The sequence below is a fragment of the Chiloscyllium punctatum genome, chromosome 37 (assembly GCF_047496795.1).
Source record: "Chiloscyllium punctatum isolate Juve2018m chromosome 37, sChiPun1.3, whole genome shotgun sequence".
NCBI lineage: Eukaryota > Metazoa > Chordata > Chondrichthyes > Orectolobiformes > Hemiscylliidae > Chiloscyllium > Chiloscyllium punctatum.
In genome coordinates, this window is record NC_092775.1 from 67909978 (window position 1) to 67928286 (window position 18309).

The 18309-nt window shown below is 41.4% G+C and overlaps 1 protein-coding gene across 4 annotated transcripts in view; it reads right to left on the reverse strand.

The window, feature by feature from the left end:
- Positions 1-13127: 13127 nt before the first annotated feature.
- The window catches only part of LOC140463182 (protein-glutamine gamma-glutamyltransferase 2-like), a 45036-nt gene continuing 39854 nt past the window's right edge, over positions 13128-18309 (reverse strand). For all 4 annotated transcript variants that reach the window (XM_072556965.1, XM_072556966.1, XM_072556967.1 and 1 more), the window contains exons 12-13: positions 16304-16437; positions 13128-14821 (exon numbers count right to left, since the gene is read on the reverse strand). In XM_072556965.1, coding sequence (XP_072413066.1) covers positions 14671-14821; positions 16304-16437 — 285 coding nt within the window. In that variant the 3' untranslated portion in view covers positions 13128-14670. The remainder of the gene's footprint in view (positions 14822-16303; positions 16438-18309) is intronic.

Genomic DNA, 18309 nt, shown 5'->3' on the forward strand with positions numbered 1-18309 from the left:
TTGTACAAAAGCCTACTGTGGGGAACTTTATCAAACGCTTTGCTGAAATCCATATACACCACATCAACCAGTTTACTCTCATCTACCTGTTTGGTCACCTTCTCAAAGAGCTCAATGAGGTTTGTGAGGCACAATCTACCCTTCACAAAACCATGCTGACTATCCCTAATCAAATTATTCTTTTCTAGATGATTATAAATCCTATCTCTTATAACCTTTTCCAACACTTTACCAACAACTAAAGTAAAGCTCACTGGTCTATAATTACCAGGGTTGTCTCTACTCCCCTTCTTGAACCGGGAAACCACAGTTGCTATCCTCCAGTCTTCTGATACTATTCCTGTAGACAATGACAATTTAAAGATCAATGCCAAAGGCTCGGCAATCTCCTCCCTGGCTTCCCAGAGGATCCTAGGATAAATCCCATCCGGCCCAGGGGACTTACCTATTTTCACACTCTGCAGGATTTCTAATACCTCTTCCTTGTGAACCTCAATCCCACCTAGTCTAGTAGCCTGTATCTCAGTATTCTCCTCGGCACCATTGTCGTTTCCTAGAGTGAATAATGTCGAAAAATATTCATTTAGTGCTTCCCCGATCTCCTCTGACTCCACTCCCAACTTCCCACTACTATCCTTGATTGGCCCTAATCTTAATCTTAATCTCATTCTTTTATTCCTTAAATACCTATAGAAATACCTAAACCTTAGGGTTTACCCTGATCCTATCCGCCAACAACTTCTCATGTCTCCTCCTGGCTCTTCTGAGCTCTCTCATTAGGTCTTTCCTGGCTACCTTGTATTCCTCAAGCACCCTAACTGAGCCTTCACATCTCATCCTAACATAAGCCTTCTTCCTCTTGACCAGAGATTCCACTTCCTTCATAAACCACGGCTCCCATGCTCTACAGCTTCCTCCCTGCCTGACAGGTACATACTTATCTAGGACACTCAGGAGCCTTTCCTTGAATAAGCTCCACATTTCTAATGTGCCCATCTCCTGTAGTTTCCTTCCCAATTCTATGCTTTCTAAATCTTGCTTAATCGCATTGTAATTGCCTTTCCCCCAACTGTAACTCTTGCCCAGTGGTATACACCTATCCCTTTCTATCACAAAAGTAAACATAACAGAATTGTGATCACTATCACCAAAGTGCTCACCTACTTCCAAGTCTAACACCTGGCCAGGTTTGTTACACTGTACCAAATCTAATGTGGCTTCACCCCTTGTAGGCCTGTCTACATACTGTGTCAGGAAGCCCTCCTGCACACACTGGACAAAAGCTGACCCTACTATAGTGTTCCCAGTCAATATTTGGAAAGTTGAAGTCCCCATGACAACTACCCTGTCTCTCTCACTCCTATCAAGAATCATCTTTGCTATCCTTTCCTCTACATGTCTGGAAATATTTAGAGGCCTATAGAAAACTCCCAACAGGGTGACCTCTCCTTTCCTGTTTCTAACCTCAGCCCATACTACCTTAGTTGACGAGTCCCCTAACATCCTTTCTGCAACTGCAATACTGTCCTTGATCAACAATGCCACACCTCCCTTTGGTTTACCATCTTCTGTGTTCTTACTGAAAGATCTAAACCCTGGAACCTGCAACAACCATTCCTGTCCCTGCTCTATCCATGTCTCCGAAATGGCCACAACATCAAAGTCCCAGGTACCAACCCATGCTGCAAGTTCACCCACCTTATTCCGGATGCTCCTGGCGTTGAAGTAGACACACTTTAAACCAACGTCTTGCTTGCCGGTGCCATCTAGTGTCCCTTAAACTTGATTTTGGACTTCTTGGTATTCTGTTAGTTGACAGTTCAACCTTGTGGACCTTTCTGCATTACACTATTGACATTGTTCACTCTTAAACTCTCCCAGTTTTAACAAATTCCCATAGCCTCCAGAACTACCCCTCTTTATTTTTTTGAAAAATCACCATGCCCACAAAAGTTAATAATTAAACCCTTCCAGGCACATGCACACTTAACCCAAACCCCTACTTGTTTAAATTCAAAAATCCCAATTCAAAATAAGTATTAAACTATATATCAATCTCAGACTTCAGATCACAACAATGACCCCAGTTTCAACTTTCTCCTGCAAGTGGAAATCTTTTCTGCATTGTGTCAAGACTGCTCAGAATCTTGTATGTTTCAACCAACTTGCCTGTAACATACCCAACTCCCAACGGCTACAACCTAGTTGCACACGATCCTAACTTGTCACTGTAACAGCCTTCCTTCTTGATCACTGAGTCAATATCCTGGGATTTCCTTTTTCCCAGCATAGTAGTGTATCTACACTCGATTGACTTAGTTCAAGGCTAAGGTTTATCATCTTTTTTTCTCAAGGTATGGCCAACAAATTCCTGTCCTGCCACTCGTCACATATCCTTTATCCTTTTTCTCTGTACACGAATCTCTCAACCAATATTTTGAGGTTGCCTTTATTTTAATGCATGTTCACATTTTCTTATCATCACTCTTGTAGCAGCTTTTCAAGAACCTTCCAGGCAGTGGATGGAAGGGACAGTATTTTGTCAAGCCTGATCGGGTGGAAAACAGCATGCACGGTAAACTCTGTGGGAAGCTCGGGAAGTGATTGGTGGGCCTCCTACTGAGGTATTTGTATCATCAATAGTCACAGGTGAGGTGCCAGAGGACTGGAGGGTGGCTAATGTGGTGCCACTGTTTCAGAAAGGTGGTAAGGGCAGGCCAGGGAACAACCTGACGTCGGTGGTGGGCAAGTTGTTGGAGGGAATACTGAGGGATAGGACGTACATGTATTTGGATAAGCAAGGACGGGTTAGGGATAGTCGACATGGCTTTGTGCGTGGGAAATCATGTCTCACAAACCTGATTGAGTTTTTTGAAGAAGTAACAAAGAGGATTGATGAGGGCAGAGCGATAGATGGGATCTATATGGACTTCAGTAAGGCATTTGACAATGTTCTCCATGGGAGACTGGTTAGCAAGTTTAGATCTCACTGAATACAGAGAGAACTAGCCATGTGGATATAGAACTGGCTCAAAGGTAGAAGACAGAAGGTGGTGGTTGAGAGTTGTTTTTCAGACTGGAGGCCTGTGACCAGTGGAGTGCCACAAGGAACTGTGCTGGGTCCACTACTTTTCATCATTTATATAAATGATTTGGATGTGAGCAGAAGCGATACAGTTAGTAAGTTTGCTGATGACACCAAAATTGGAGGTGTAGTGGACAGCGAAGATGATTACCTCAGATTACAATGGGATCTTGATCAGATGGGCCACTGGGCTGAGAACCAGCAGATGGAGTTTATTTCAGATAAATATGAGGTGCTGCATTTTGGGAAAGCAAATCTCAGCATGACTTATACACTTAATGGTAAAGTCCTAGGGTGTGTTGCTGAACAAAGAGACCTTGGAGTGTAGGTTCATAGCTCCTTGAAAGTGAAGTCGCAGGTAGATAGGGTAATGAAGAAGGCATTTGGTATGCTTTCATTTATTGGTCAGAGTATTGAGTGCAGGAGTTGGGAGGTCATGCTGTGGCTGTACAGGACATTGGTTACGCCACTTGGACTATTGTGTGCAATTCTGGTCTCCTTCCTATCGGAAAGAAGTTGTGAAACTTGAAAGGGTTCCGAAAAGATTTACAGGGATGTTGCCAGATTTGGAGAATTTGAGCTATAGGGAAAGGTTGAGTAGACTAGGGCTGTTTTCCCTGGAGCATCGGAGGCTGAGGGGTAACCTTTTATAGAGGTTTATAAAATCATGAGCATGGATAGGATAAATAGACACAGTCTGTTCCCTGGGGGAGTCCAGAAGTAGAGGGCATAGGTTTAGGGTGAGAGGGGAAAGATATAAAAGAGACCTAAGGGGCAATGCTCTCACGCAGAGGGTGGTACATGTATGGAATGAGCTGTCAGAGGAAGTGGTGGAGACTAGTACAATTGCTAGATTTAAAAGGCATTTGGATGGGTATATGAAAAGGAAGGGTTTGGAGGGATATGGGTCAGGTGCTAGCAAGTAGGACTATATTGGGTTGGGATATCTGGTCGACATGGACAAGTTGGACCGAAGGGTCTGTTTCCATGCTGTACATCTCTATGGCTCTAATTAGGCAGAATGTAAAATTTCAATTTCCCAACTGAAGGTTCAGATGCATCAATAAAGGCAACAGCATGTTGAGCCTCATGTTGACTTGTTGTCGGTTCATAATCAAGTAAGTATGAAGCTTTTAAATAAAACCCTAGCTTCAGTATAAAGTTGGCAGTGTATGATGGCTTTGTGGCATGTGTTTTTTTGGCAAGCAGCAGTCAGCTTTTTGCAGGCATAGCTGTGGTCAGTAGTTTTCTTTGTTTAACTCCACAGCATGAGGGGAATGGAGAAGGAGAATAGCAGTTTGCATGGAGCTACAAGAGCTGCAAGGTGAGTCAGTGGTTGTGAGTTGGGGTCTAGCAGATTACAGAAGTAGAAGAGGAAATCAAAGGGCAGAAGTTGAGACTGGGAGCGTGGAGGAGTGACATTGGGAGGGTTGATATCTTGGGATGTGGCAGGTGCAGGCTTAGTGGAAACAGTCAAGACAGGTCAGAGCCTAAAAAGCTTAAAAAGTCAGTATTGTCCAAACATGTCCATCTCAGGACGATAGTTAGCTCTAGATTTAGAATTTGCCTGTAAAATTTCAATTATTCACGCTAAGCATTGTCTGACATAATGTCTTTTACAATGGGTAGAAAGAATAGCCACTTGAGCCTGGAAATCAAGCCATGTTTGCAGACTGGTGAGTACAACACGGCGTAACATGAACATTCAGTAAGTAGACAATGTAACACAGCATTGTTTCTTTCACAGTAAAGAAAATGTCTAACTCGTGGAGTTATACAGCACAGAAACAGACCCTTCAGTCCAACCAGTCCCTGCAGACCATAATCCTAAACTAGTTCCACATGGCCCATATCCTTCTAAACATTTCTTATGTGCAGATATAAATGTCTGTTAAATGTTGTAATTGCATTCACATTCACCACTTCCTCTGGATGTTTATTCCACACACAAGCCACTCTTGTGTTTTTAAAAAATTGCCTGTCTTGTCTTTAAATCTTAATTTAATCTTAGAGCTCCCCTGTGACCACCAAACGGTGCCGACCATGAAGTGTGCCAGTACATTTAATTCTCAGTAAGTTGGCCTCAACAAATAATAATGTGAAATGAAAACAAATTGCTGGAAAAGCTCAGCAGGTCTGGTGGTATTTATGGAGAGAAATCAGAGTTCATTTTTCTGATCCAGTAACCCTTCCTCAGAAGAATGAAATATTTCCTAGTAAAATTTCATTTTGAGTGGAACCCATACCTCTCTTGTGCTTCAAATAAATTATCTTTAATGGCAGTGGAGCTGAATAGCAAAATTGCAACTGTGATGTGGAGCCTCCTTGTTTAACAGCGAGGTACTTTTAAAATCCCCACCATACCTGCTGCATTGTCAGCTGGTAGCAGGCCCTTTGGCCCACCAATACACAATGTCTTTCTAAACTAAAACCTTTTGTGTCTATATGGTCCTTATTCCACTATTCCCTGCCTTTTCATATTTCTGTCAAGATGCCTCTTAAATGTTGTTGTATCTGCCTACACAGCAAGTTCCAGGCTCTCACTACCCTTTGCAAAACAAGCAATTGCACCTTCCAACACCTTTTATATCAAACCTATGTTGCCTGCTAAGTGACATTTCTACCCTTGGGAGAAAGACTCCAACCATCCGTTCTACCTGTGCCTCTCATAACTTTGTAAACTTCCATCAGGTCACCCCTCGTCTTTCAACATCCAAATTTGTCCAATTTCTCCTTGTAGCTAATACCCGCCAAACCAGGCAATATCCTTGTAAACTGAGTCTTTACTCTCTCCAAAGCCTCCACATCCTTCTGGTCATGGAATATTCCAATGTGACTTAACTAACGTTCTGTACAGCAACTGGGCATCAAGTTTCTCCTGTTGTATAAATGCATGTTTCTCTCAAATGGTGCCAGCATTTTAAATGTTAACCACATGAACATAAGAAAAAGAAACAAAGCTTCCAGTTACACCATCGCGGGTGGCATGCAGATGGCAATTCCCCACCATTGGTGCCCGCAAACCATGCCTGATCTGCTTTGGGAACATCCACAGACACTGAACAGAAAAACCATAGAACTGCAAATGCTGGAATTTAAAAAAAAGCAATTGGAAATTGATGGGAAATCTCAACACATCTGGCAGCATCCTGAGTTATTACAATAGATTTAAAACTCGGGAAGCCTCCTGCCCACCTTTTCACAGAATCATAGATTCCCTACAGTTGAAATCAGGCCATTCAGTCCACCAAGTCTATGTTGACAGAACCTCTCACCCATGCACTGTCCTCCTCCCCCAAAAGCACCCCACCAAGACTCAACCCATGTTTACATCTCCCATGACCAATCCAGCCAGCCTGCACATTCCCAGAAACAGTGGGACAACTCATCATAGCCAATACACCAACCTGCACATCCCCAGACCATAGGAGTAAACCAGAGCAACTAGTGGAAAGCTATGCAGACATGAAGAGAATATGCAAGCTCCACACAAATAACCACCCGAGGGTGGAATCAAACCTGGGTCCCTGGCGCTGTGAGGCAGCAGTGCCAACCACTGAGCCAACCATGTTAAGCTAAAAGGGCAAATTTCACCGATGAGGTTAAACTCTTGAATATACAATATTAGGAGATGCTCTTGACAACGATATAAAAACAACATATTTCTGCAGCCCCTTTATGATATTGAAATGTCCCAAGCTACTCCACAGGAGAGTTAACCCGTGAAGAGAAAACACAGTTAATGACTTAGGTCTAATAAGCCTTCTTTAGAGTTGCTTCTAGCTAGGAAAAGTTTGGTACATATTCTGAAGGTGGGCTGGGTACAAAGGGGAGGAGTAAATAGGTGGAGATGGAATCCAGAGAGAGGGAAAAATAGTTGGATAGACAACAGAATGGGTAAATGTCAGACTAGAAGAATGAATAGCTGCTAATGAGGATCCTAGTGGGTGATAATGGGCGTTTGTGGTAGCAGCCCATGTGTGGGGTTTGGGGTAAGGACATGTGAAAGGTGCTCAGACTCTAAAATTGTTGAAATTAATATTGAGCCCAGAAGGCTGTAGCATTCCCGAGCAGAAAATGAGCTTGAGCTTTGCTTCGTTGGAGCACTGCAACAAGCCTGAGACAGAGATATTGGCCAGGGAACATGGTGGGGTGTTGAAATGGCAGGCAACTGGAAGCTCAGGGTCATTTTTGCAGAAGGAATGTAGGTTTTCTGTAAATCGGTCTCTCAGTCTGTGCTTCATCTCCCCAGTGTATACGAGACCACATTGGGAGCAGTGAATACAGTAGGCTGATTGAGTGAAGTGTAGGTAAGTTGCTGCCTCATCTGGAAGGTGGGTCAGGGGGCCTTTGTTAGTTAGGAGGGAGGAAGTAAACAGGCAGGTGTTATATGTTCTGCAATTGCAGGGGAAGGTGCCATGGGGTGTGGGAAAGTGTTGGAAGTGAAGGAGGAGTGGACCAGGGTGTCTCAGAGGGAACCGTCCCTGCAGAAGACTGACAAGGGAGGTGAGGGAATGTATGTTTGGTAGTCGTACCCTTTTTGAGGTGACAGAAATAGTGGCTAATGACCGTTTGGATATGGATGCTGGTGGGATGTAGCTGAACCAGTGAACTAGAAATTCTGAAACTGACATAAAGCATCGGAGGAATTGTGGAAGTGAGTGGGAAGGGACTGGTCAAGGGAAGAAAAAATCAAGTTGAGGTCAGAAGTGTATAAGGGCAGGAGCAGGCAGAAACAATGGGTTTGCCTGGGCAGTCCTGTTTGTGGATTTTGGGAAGGAGGTAGAAGTGAGCTGTGCAGGTTTGGGGAACTATGAGCTTGCAGGCAGTTTGGGGTGGGGAAGTGGGGGGTGGGTTGGAGATCACTGTTAAGATTTTTTCTCTCTCTCTCAGCTCCATCTTTACCAATTGTTTCCTTATTGCCCCTTCTTCCCACCCTTTCTCCAGCATATATACCAACCTTGTCGTAGCTACAATCAGTTCTGAAGAATGGTCATTGGACCCAAAACGTTAACTTTGTTTTTCCTGCACAGATGCTACCATATCCGCTGAGCTTTTTCAGCAATTTCTGATTTTGAATTCACAGCCATTTAAATTAGTTAGACATGACTTTCCCTTCACACATCTGTACCGCTCATGTCTGACTATCTCACATTTGTTCAAGCACTCAATCACTCTGTCCAAATGGCTAATTATGGTCACTTCCCCATTTTTATAGCCATGTACATTGTATGTCATTCCCACCCTTCGTAAATAACGAAGCAACATTTCATCCCATCACTATTCTCTTAAAAGGTCAGAATACCAAGGATATTGCAGAACAGCTTAGTATTTACCCTCTGACAAGGTGGGTATGGAAGTACATAAAGGTAGATTGAGTGTTTCACATGAACTTCCACAGCTCAATTTAAACACAATTCTTAATTGAGGCTGGTGTGCATTCAATGGCAAGTTCAAAAAAGTCTTATCTTACCTCTGTTTATAGTCCAGAAGCTTATTTTTTTCCCTGAATTATTGTCTCAGACCATGTGATGGGATACAGCCTGAGTCTATCTGCCATGTCCTACATATTGGAGAGCCAACAACATTTCTGTTTAGCCCTAATTATTTTGTCGTCAATTCTTAGAATTACAGAATTGTTACAGCACAGAAGGCTATTGAACCCACCATGTCTATGCTAACACTCAGATGGAGAGATTTACTAACTGTCACTCATCTATCTTCTCCCCAACACTCAGTCGTTCTTCCTTTTCAGATAACAATCTAATCCCACCTGAAATGTCTCAATTCAACCTGGATCATCACAGATGTTGGGAGGTCATGTTGCGGCCATACAGGACATTGGTTAGGCCACTGTTGGACTGTTGCATGAAATTCTCATCTCCTTCCTATCGGAAGGATGCTGTGAAACTTGAAAGGGTTCAGAAAAGATTTACAAGGATGTTGCCAGGGTTGGAGGATTTGAGCTATAGAGAGAGGCTGAATAGGCTGGGGCTGTTTTCCCTGGAGCATCAGAGGCTGAGGGGTGACCTCAGAGGTTTATAAAATCATGAGGGACATGGATAGGATAAATAGACAAGGTCTTTTCTCTGGTGTGTGGGAGTCCAGAACTAGAGGGCATAGGTTTAGGGAGAGAGGGGAAAGATATAAAAGTGACCTAAGGGGCAACTTTTTCATGCAAAGGGTGGTGAATGTATGGAATGAGCTGGCAGAGGAAGTGGTGGAGACTGGTACAATTGCAACATTTAAAAGGCATCTGGATGGTTATATGAATGGAAAGCTTTTAAAGGGATATGGGTCAATTGCTGGCAAATGGGACTAAATTTGGTTGGGTTATCTGATCAGCATGGACGAGTTGGACTGAAGTGACTGTTTCCGTGCTGTACATCTCTATGACTCTAATCTAGATGGTAACATCTCTCTGTGTGTAAAGTTCTCAATCATGTTGCTGTCACTTCCTTTTTGCCAATTACCTTAAATCTTTAGTTCTGAAGAAGAATCATACAACTTGAAATGCTAATTCTCTTCTCAGATGCTGACAGACCTGCTGAGTTTCTCCAGCATTCTGTGCTTGTTATCTTGAATATGTGCCCTTTTGTTCTCAATTCTTTCACTGCTGCGAACATTTTTCCCTGAGTAAAATGTCACAAACTCATAATTTTGAATACCTCTATCAAATCTAATTAGACATCTTTCAGAAAAGCTAAAGTGGTGCTTATCAACGGGGTAGTCCTGTTAATGTTCTCTTTCGGAATGCTGCTCCCTTCATCAGGTGAAGTCCTGACAAAGAAGCGGTGATCTGAAAGCTTGTGATTTCAAATAAACCTGTTGAACTATAACCTGGTGTTGTGTGACTTCTGACTTTCTCCACCTCAGTCCAACACAAGCACATCCACATAAATCTGCTCTTGGCTATCTTCCGTTATTGTCAATGAATATATGTTGTGTCCGAAAAAAAGGAGTAAGCAGTTGATTGCTTTAAGTTCGAGCTGAAACTTTGTATGAACATCTTTCTCTCCAAATATCCCAAATCAGTCTGTTTTCCTCTTTCTCACAATGCACAGTGAATGTATTTTACATACATTTGCTGAGTAGTGTGAGGCAGATTTTGTACAAATCCTCATGAAAGATATCTCAGTCCTGATGCCATCACACCTAGGTCAACTGATTGACCATGACAATAAAAATAATTGAAAGTAATAAAGTATGACATGGAGCACTAATGACTGATGATGTGAGTTTGTCTCCAACAGCTGTTTTTCTGGATGTGGAAATGCAAATGTTATCCCTCATAACATAGGAAACTTGATATGGATATCATTATTCTGAGGAAGGGTCACTGGATCTGAAATGTTAACTCTGATTTCCCTCCACAGATGCTGCCAGAATTACTGAGCTTTTCCAGCAACTTCTATTTTTATTTCTGATATTCAGCATCCCTAGTTCTTTTGGTTTTTATTGATATCATCATATTGAAGGAACTGACATCTTTTTTATAGCTAATTATTAGATACAAGCACTGCATTCCTCAGGTGTTTTCGTCGAATGGGCTCGATCTCAACTCAGAAATTATACTATTAATACCAAATGTACATGTGAACCAGCCTGTGACTGAAGAAGCCATGGAGAAGTGAGTGGAAGTGTATTGATTTGAGCATGAGCAGCAGCAGTCGAAGCTCTAGCCTGTCACCTTCCCACCAACAATGATTTTATGTACAAAACTGCCAACGATGAAAGCCCTGCTGGAGACAAGCAGGTTGGAGGGCTAATGTAATATTCAACAATCAGGCTCGATTGACATTTGTGCATTTCTATCAAGGAGAGCTTCGTTTCACAGCAGCTGAACCCCAACAAGAGGTACCAACAGACTGGAAGAGCCCACAGTAATTTTTAACAATATGCCCCTTTTGGGCCTTGGGCTTTCTCATTTCCAAATTCAATCTTTGATTCCCCATCTAAACCTTTCTATAACACCCCTCCCGTTCACTCCTACCCCATCTCTATCAAAGTCATCACCACCAGCAGTAGCTGCCCAGAATTGTTCTCACAGACCCTTAAGCTATGTCCTTCTAGTATAAACTTCCTACTCTCACCCACCAGGCTGGCAGTTAAAATGAACAGGGCATCTGTGATTTATTATAGGCCTCGCTAACACTGTTCCTGACTCCCAGTAAAAATTGAGACCAATATCCTCAAGCTAAATGTTAATCACTTCCCAGTAACCCTTATATTAAAGAAAGTGCATGATTTTGTATAAGAAGAGGATGAAATTTAACCACAATGCAAGTAGATACAGAAACGCTGGTTGTAAAAAGCACATTTGATATCTGACCTGCATAAAGAGTATTGAATTATTTATCAGATTAGAGAAGAAACATTATATCTAATGGCCCAAGGAGTTTCAGTACATAAGATACTTCTACATTGTTGTAAGGTGGGAAATGCAATAACACAGCAAGCTCCCAGAGATAGCATGGAATTAAATGACGTGAATGAGTGAATAAGAGTGTGTGTGGTGTCCACATCTGTGTTATGTGTTTGAGTGAGGTGCAGATGGGGGTTGAGAAGATGGATCGCAAAGTTCATAGTCTGCTCCTCATTAATAAATCTTACAGCATTTGGCTGTTTTAAAGTCTGATGTTACATTATATTGGCTGCATAAGTTGTCATCACTTTTAACATTTGACAAGGATCATTAACCATTATTTATTTACTTTTGTCATTGTGCTTTTTTTACGTTCAATAATGGTGGTAAGATGATGAGAAGGATGATCTGATCGAAGTCTTCAAGATATTAATAGGAAAAGACAGAATTGATAGAGATAAACTATTTCCATTCATTGGAGATAGTTTGAGAATTAGGGGCAGACTGTTCAATCTTTGATTGAGAGATGTTAGGAAGCACTTCGACACACAAAGGGAGGTAGAGATTTCAAACCCTCTCCCCCAAATGGCAGTTGGTACTGAATCAGTTGTTAACATTAAATCTGAGTAGATATATTTTTGTTAATCCAAGGTATTAAGGGATATGGACCAAAGGCAGGTGTATGGATTAGGCTACAGATCAGCCATGATCTCATTGAAAGGCTGAATGAACTATTCCTGTTCCTATATTTCTGATCTGAACACCATACATTTTGAATTCAAAGTCATTTTTTGTTAAATCTAAATGTATTAAACCAGATTACAACTTCACTTGGTCAGTCAGGCCAGAGATATTTCATCAAGATATTTTGGACAGCTATCATACACTGCTATGTATCTGTGTCTATACTTCTATGCAGTTTCAATATTCATTCTAAAATATATGAATGAATGAATGATGTTGGCATTAGGTGTACAGTTAACCACTTCTATAAAGTGGTGTGTAATTTTAAAATACAAGGTAGCTTGTATTCTAAGGTATTCCAATCTATGTATCATCTAATCATGGATAATCATGCAAGAACATACATTAACTGGGAGAACTTACATAATTAAGCTGATCATGAGCTTGGTAACTTGTGTTGTCAGCACTCACTTAAACAGAAATATTGAAAGGAAAGAAACTTGAAACTGGCTGAACAAAAACAAAGAATATTGAATCTTAAAAAAAAGCCATAGATGTGAGACTCAATCCTTACCCTGTGCCAAGTAGTTAGAACCCTGCAACAACAATCCTTATGCCTGAAGACCAGATCCCACCTGATCGTGTGGGTTTTCATCATTGGGTCTAGTATGCATCCACCCTGTGATCCCTTTGAGTACAACTCCGCCTCAGAGAAAATAGCAATTAAAGCCTCAGTAATAGTCATCGCTAGTGCTTGTGCAGTCAATAGTACTGGGCTATCAGCCATTCAAGGTGGGCCTCTTCCCACTTTCAGCTTTGCGGATCCAAGACTCTTCCCACAATGAAACTAATACTGTTGTGTCTCTATGGAGCACCTTGGAACAGTCTGTCAACAGTACAGATACCATATAAATTCAAATAGAAGTTGATTGACAGTCTTGAGCGATTAAATTTCAATGCAAAAATACAGGCTAATTAATGTAGAATTCACAATTCATTCATGCAAGTTTATTTTATTTTCTTCACCAATATAATCAAATCATGGCATGTACCCAGTACCTGAAAACAGTAGTACACAATAATCATATCAGAAACATTGAGTTCAAATTAAAAGATACATTTGGAGACATGATTACAAGAAAATGAATAATTTTTTGATCAAACCAGAGGCCATGATACAAACGGCATGTCGTGGAACCTCATGGTTTGTGGCAAGCATTGCGATCTCCCTTTGTTCTTCTATTGGTGCATACTGCACCAGGTTTCAGTGTAATCTCATCCATTTTGCTAGTAAGAGAAAGGCTTCTAAATATCAAGATAAAATTTCTAAATATTTGCATAAACAATGCTTCCTGATCACATTTTATGTCCCTTCATATAATCATATTAGTTACCTCTTTACCCATACCATGTCAGAGAAACAAGAATTTATTTTCTGAATGAGTGGAGATCTTTCTGTAAAATGTTCTGTCGTAAGTATGTTTTTAAAATGTGCTGCTAAGAAATTGTTCCCACGTTTAAAACCGGGACACAATATTGACAGCGTGGCTTGAAAATGAAGGCCAGAGGCTTGCCAGAAGTTAGGCACTGGTGTTCATCTAATATTGGCAAGTTTTGGGTGTCCTACTAGTACTCACAATGACCCTGTTTGAAATTGACTAGCTCAGGCATCCATGGTTTAAGACCGGAAAAGGGAACAATGGCAAACAAGCATAACTTAACTGGAGGAAGGAAGAGAATTTGTTTTCCTCTCACTCTATAGTAAGATGAGTTCAATGACAAAAAAAACATATACTTTCCTTTTTGCTGGTCTTCAACAGTTCCCTTCAAGAATCGCTGACTAAGCAGTGATAAAACTCAGAAAAACTGCCACCTTTTTAACTCAATTTTGTCATCAGGTCCTAAGTAAGATGTTGGACCACTGATTAGCAGATTTAAGATGACTAATGCCTGTTTGAGATGGTGGCCCAACCATTCTGAAATCACTGAGGGGTCTTGTGGTACAGTGGTATTGTCCCTATATCTGCGCCAGGAGATCTGGGTTGAAATCCCACCTGCCTCAGCGGTATGTAAGAATACCTCTGAACAGGTCAATTAGAAAATACCAAAAAAAAGCCTGAGGGGCGTTTTTGCAGTAGTAGTGTCCCTGCCTCTGAGCCTGGTGACCTGGCTTGATGTCCCACCTGCTTCAATAGTGTATAACAGTGTCTCTAAACAGTTTGATGAAAGATAAGTTCTCAAATTATTGATTGTCATCAAGTGCAGCAGCTTCTTCCCCAGTATGGGCCAACTTGAATATTTTAGTTTTTGTTTTGAAAGTGGCTATGATGGCGACTAAATTCTGCCAAAATATTTCATAGATTAACCATTTTAAAAATGCATAACCATGAATGAACCTGGAGATATATATTGTTCCGATAGGTTGACTAATTTAGATGACAAAACATTTCTGATTGCACAGAATACTAAAAAAAATGAAGTTATATCATGAAACAGCACAAAATATGCAACAGAGTAGGTAAGAAGTACATCACATTTAAAACCTTTGAACAGTCATGTTTTTGAATCCTTTCATGTCTTTCAACTTGGCAGAGTCAAAATCGACCATTAACTTCCGTGGGCCAGTTTTCGTTGGAGTGAATTCAAGTTGTAGTTTGAATGTTTGTTGTGACCTTATCTCATGAACTCTGAAACAATGTAAGAGCAATGGGATTTAGTAAATAATCTCTCAACAGGTTTTTGAAATGTTGAACATAATTAAATTAGCATTGATGCAAAGGATAAAAATATCAAATTCAAATCATCTCCAGGTTTCCTATTGACTAATTTAACAATGACAACTTTCATGTTGGCTCCATGGACAGCATTGCTGCCTCACAGCACCAGACATCCAGGTGCAATTCCAGCCTTGGGCGACTGGCTATTGTGAGTTTGTACATCCTCCCCGGGTTTGCACAGGTTTCCACTGGGTGCTCCTGTTTCCTCCCACAGTCCAAAGCTATGCAGGTTAGGTGGATTGGTTATGCTAAAGTGCTCATAATTTCCAAGGATATGCAGGCTAGGTGGATTAGCCATGAGAAATGCAGGGTTACAGGGATAGGGTAGGTGGAGTGAGTCTGGGTGGGATGCCCTTTGGAGGGTCAGTGTTGGTCTGGGTGGGCTGAATGACCTGCTTCCACACTGTAGGGATTCTATGTTATGCTGCATGTCACACATCCTCTGTCTTTGTTCAGTTAGTTCTGAGCACCTCAACATGTTGACCAATTTTGACCCTCTCCTCAGAATTTATCAATCTGAGAGAGTTTTAATTGCTTTTAATTCCACATGTCTCACCAGTACAGCTAAGTTACCTTACTTTTGTTTTGTTGCCACCCAGGTTGACAGGGTTGTTAAGAAGGCATACAGTGTTTTCGCTTTTATTAATAGAGGGATCAAGTTCCGGAACCATGAGGTTATGCTACAGTTGTACAAAATTCTAGTGCGGCTGCACTTGGAGTATTGTGTACAGTTCTGGTCACCGCATTATAAGGAGGATGTGGAAGCTTTGGAAAGGGTGCAGAGGAGATTTACTAGGATGTTGCATGTTATGGAGGGAAGGTCTTGTGAGGAAAGGCTGAGGGACTTGAGGCTGTTTTCGTTGGAGAGAAGAAGGTTGAGAGGTGACTTAATAGAGACATATAAGATAATCAGAGGGTTAGATAGGGTGGACAGGGAGAGCCTTTTTCCAAGTATGGTGACGGTGAGCACGAGGGGACATAGCTTTAAATTGAGGGGTGATAGATATAGGACAGATGTCAGAGGTAGTTTCTTTACTCAGAGAGTAGTAAGGGTATGGAATGCTTTACCTGCAACGGTAGTAGATTTGCCAACTCAAGTGCATTGGACAAGCATATGGATGTACATGGAATAGTGTAGGTTAGATGGGCTTCAGATTGGTATGACAGGTCGGCGCAACATCGAGGGCTGAAGGGCCTGTACTGCGCTGTAATGTTCTATGTTCTGTGTTCTATGATCAAAAAGGTTTTAGACTGATTTGGCTGGAGGATGGGACACAGAAAAGATGTCAAGTTGGGAACAAGGCCCAACCAGATCTCGAAGGAATGTTAGTACAAACTATGTCCTGTTATATGCATTTTAACATGTTTTAGCAACCATATTTTTCTACTTACTTTGTCTGATGTATGCCATGAATTAGACCTAATCCTTCCACAGTGAAAACACATTGGTGCAATGAAATTCTCAGAGGATTTGTCAAAATTATTTCTGCTTTCATCGGTCTGTTCAAAACAGGAGTACCCAGGAGCTGAGGAAATAAATCATCGTTTAATCCTTTGGTTAAATCTTATTATTCCAGCTGTTTGAAATAAGGCAGACTCATATTTATTAAAGAGGTGTGTTTGGAGCTGAACCTTTGGCAATCCTAAATGAAACAACATCCGAACCAAATGGCACTTGAGGTGAATGCTTTCCTCTTTAATTCCTCCCTTTAAAGATCAGAAGTCACACAATATCAGGGTATAGGCCAACAAGTTTATTTGAAATTGCAAGGTTTCAAGAACTGCTCCTTTGTCAGGTGAAGTGTCATCACTGAAAGCTTGTGATTTCAAACAAACCTGTTGCACTATAACCTGGTGTTGTGTGACTTCCGACCTTGTCTACACCATTCCAAAACTAGTCCCCCTACAACATTCCTTTAAAGGAGTATTGAGGAATGTTTTGTCATAAATTTGAGAACTCAAAGCAATATACCAACAATATATCTAAGATTGAATACAGATAGTAGTTGGGTAAAGAGGTCTAAATTTTTATTTTGCAGCCTGAATTCGACATTAAGCTTAATCTACAGTTTAAATTCTGTAGTTGTCAGGCTGGACTAAAGTTTTAATAAAGCTTCCAATGAAAGAAACAGCTTGAGAACCACTTGAAGCTGGATCTTCATTCAGTGAGTCAACTATACCTTTTATCTAAGGAACATATAAAACTAGCCAACTTAGTGTGACTTAACACTTGTATGTGATTTCTAATTGAGTGCAGGAGTTGAGAAATTAAGGGAGTTCAGGGGAGAAAGAAAGATGTGTTTCATTACTTTTGCTTTTCCTAATTTTTTTTAACCTTAGGAAATCATTTGTATATTTCTACAAAAAAAGAAACAAACTATTTCATACTTGGTAATTGACTAAAGTTTATTCTATCCCTAAGGTTCAATATAGAAAAGCAACCAGTGGTACAGTTAACAAAAAGTATAAAAATGTAACTCAGTATAAAATTGAACAAGTTAATTGAGTAGTTTCCCAGAATGGCAGAACAGGTTATACATTACGGCTGTAGCTTGTGGGAGTCCCTGAATCCCATTATGGTCCAAAGCAAACACATCTGCATTCAAGCAACTTTGGCTCAGAATTTATGAGCTGGAGACTAAACTATGGAGATTGTGATGCATTAAAAAGGGGGAAAGGTACCTGGATTCCTTGTAGCAGGGGGCATCAGCACCTGTTAGGGTTGGAATTGTCTGTTTTTTTCAGTACTGAAGGAGTAACTGATTGTGAGTGAGGCAAGGAAAGGGACAGAAAATGTGGTGCTGGAAGAGCACATCTGGTCAGGCAGCATCCAAGGAACAGGAGACTCAAATGTTTCAGGTATAAGCCCTTCATCAGGAATGAGGGTCATGGGCCAAAGGAGCTGAGAGATAGATGGGAGGGGATGGGGCTGGGGTGGGGGAGGTAGCTGGGAATACGATAGATAGATGAAGGTGGGTGAGAAGGTGATGGATTGGAGAGGAGGGTGGAGCAGATAGGTGAGAAGAAAAATGGACAGGTAGGACCATTCAAGAAGGCAATGCTGAGTTGGAAGATTGGGACTGGGATTGGTAGGGGGAGAGGAAGTGGAAAAATTGGTGAAATCTACATTGATTCCATGTGGTTGGAAGGTCCCAAGGCGGACGATGAGGCATTCTTCCTCTAGACTTCAGGTAGTTAGGGTTTGGCAATGGAGGAGGCCCAGGACCGCATGTCATTGTTGGAGTGGGGGGGGGGGGGGGGAGTGGGGGGTTGGAGGTGGGTGGGAGTTAAAGTGTTCAGCTAAGGGACAGTGGGGTTGTTTAGTGCAGATGTCCCAGAAATATTCTTTGAAATGATCTGCAAGTTGACATCCTGTCTCCCCAGTGTAGAGGAGACCT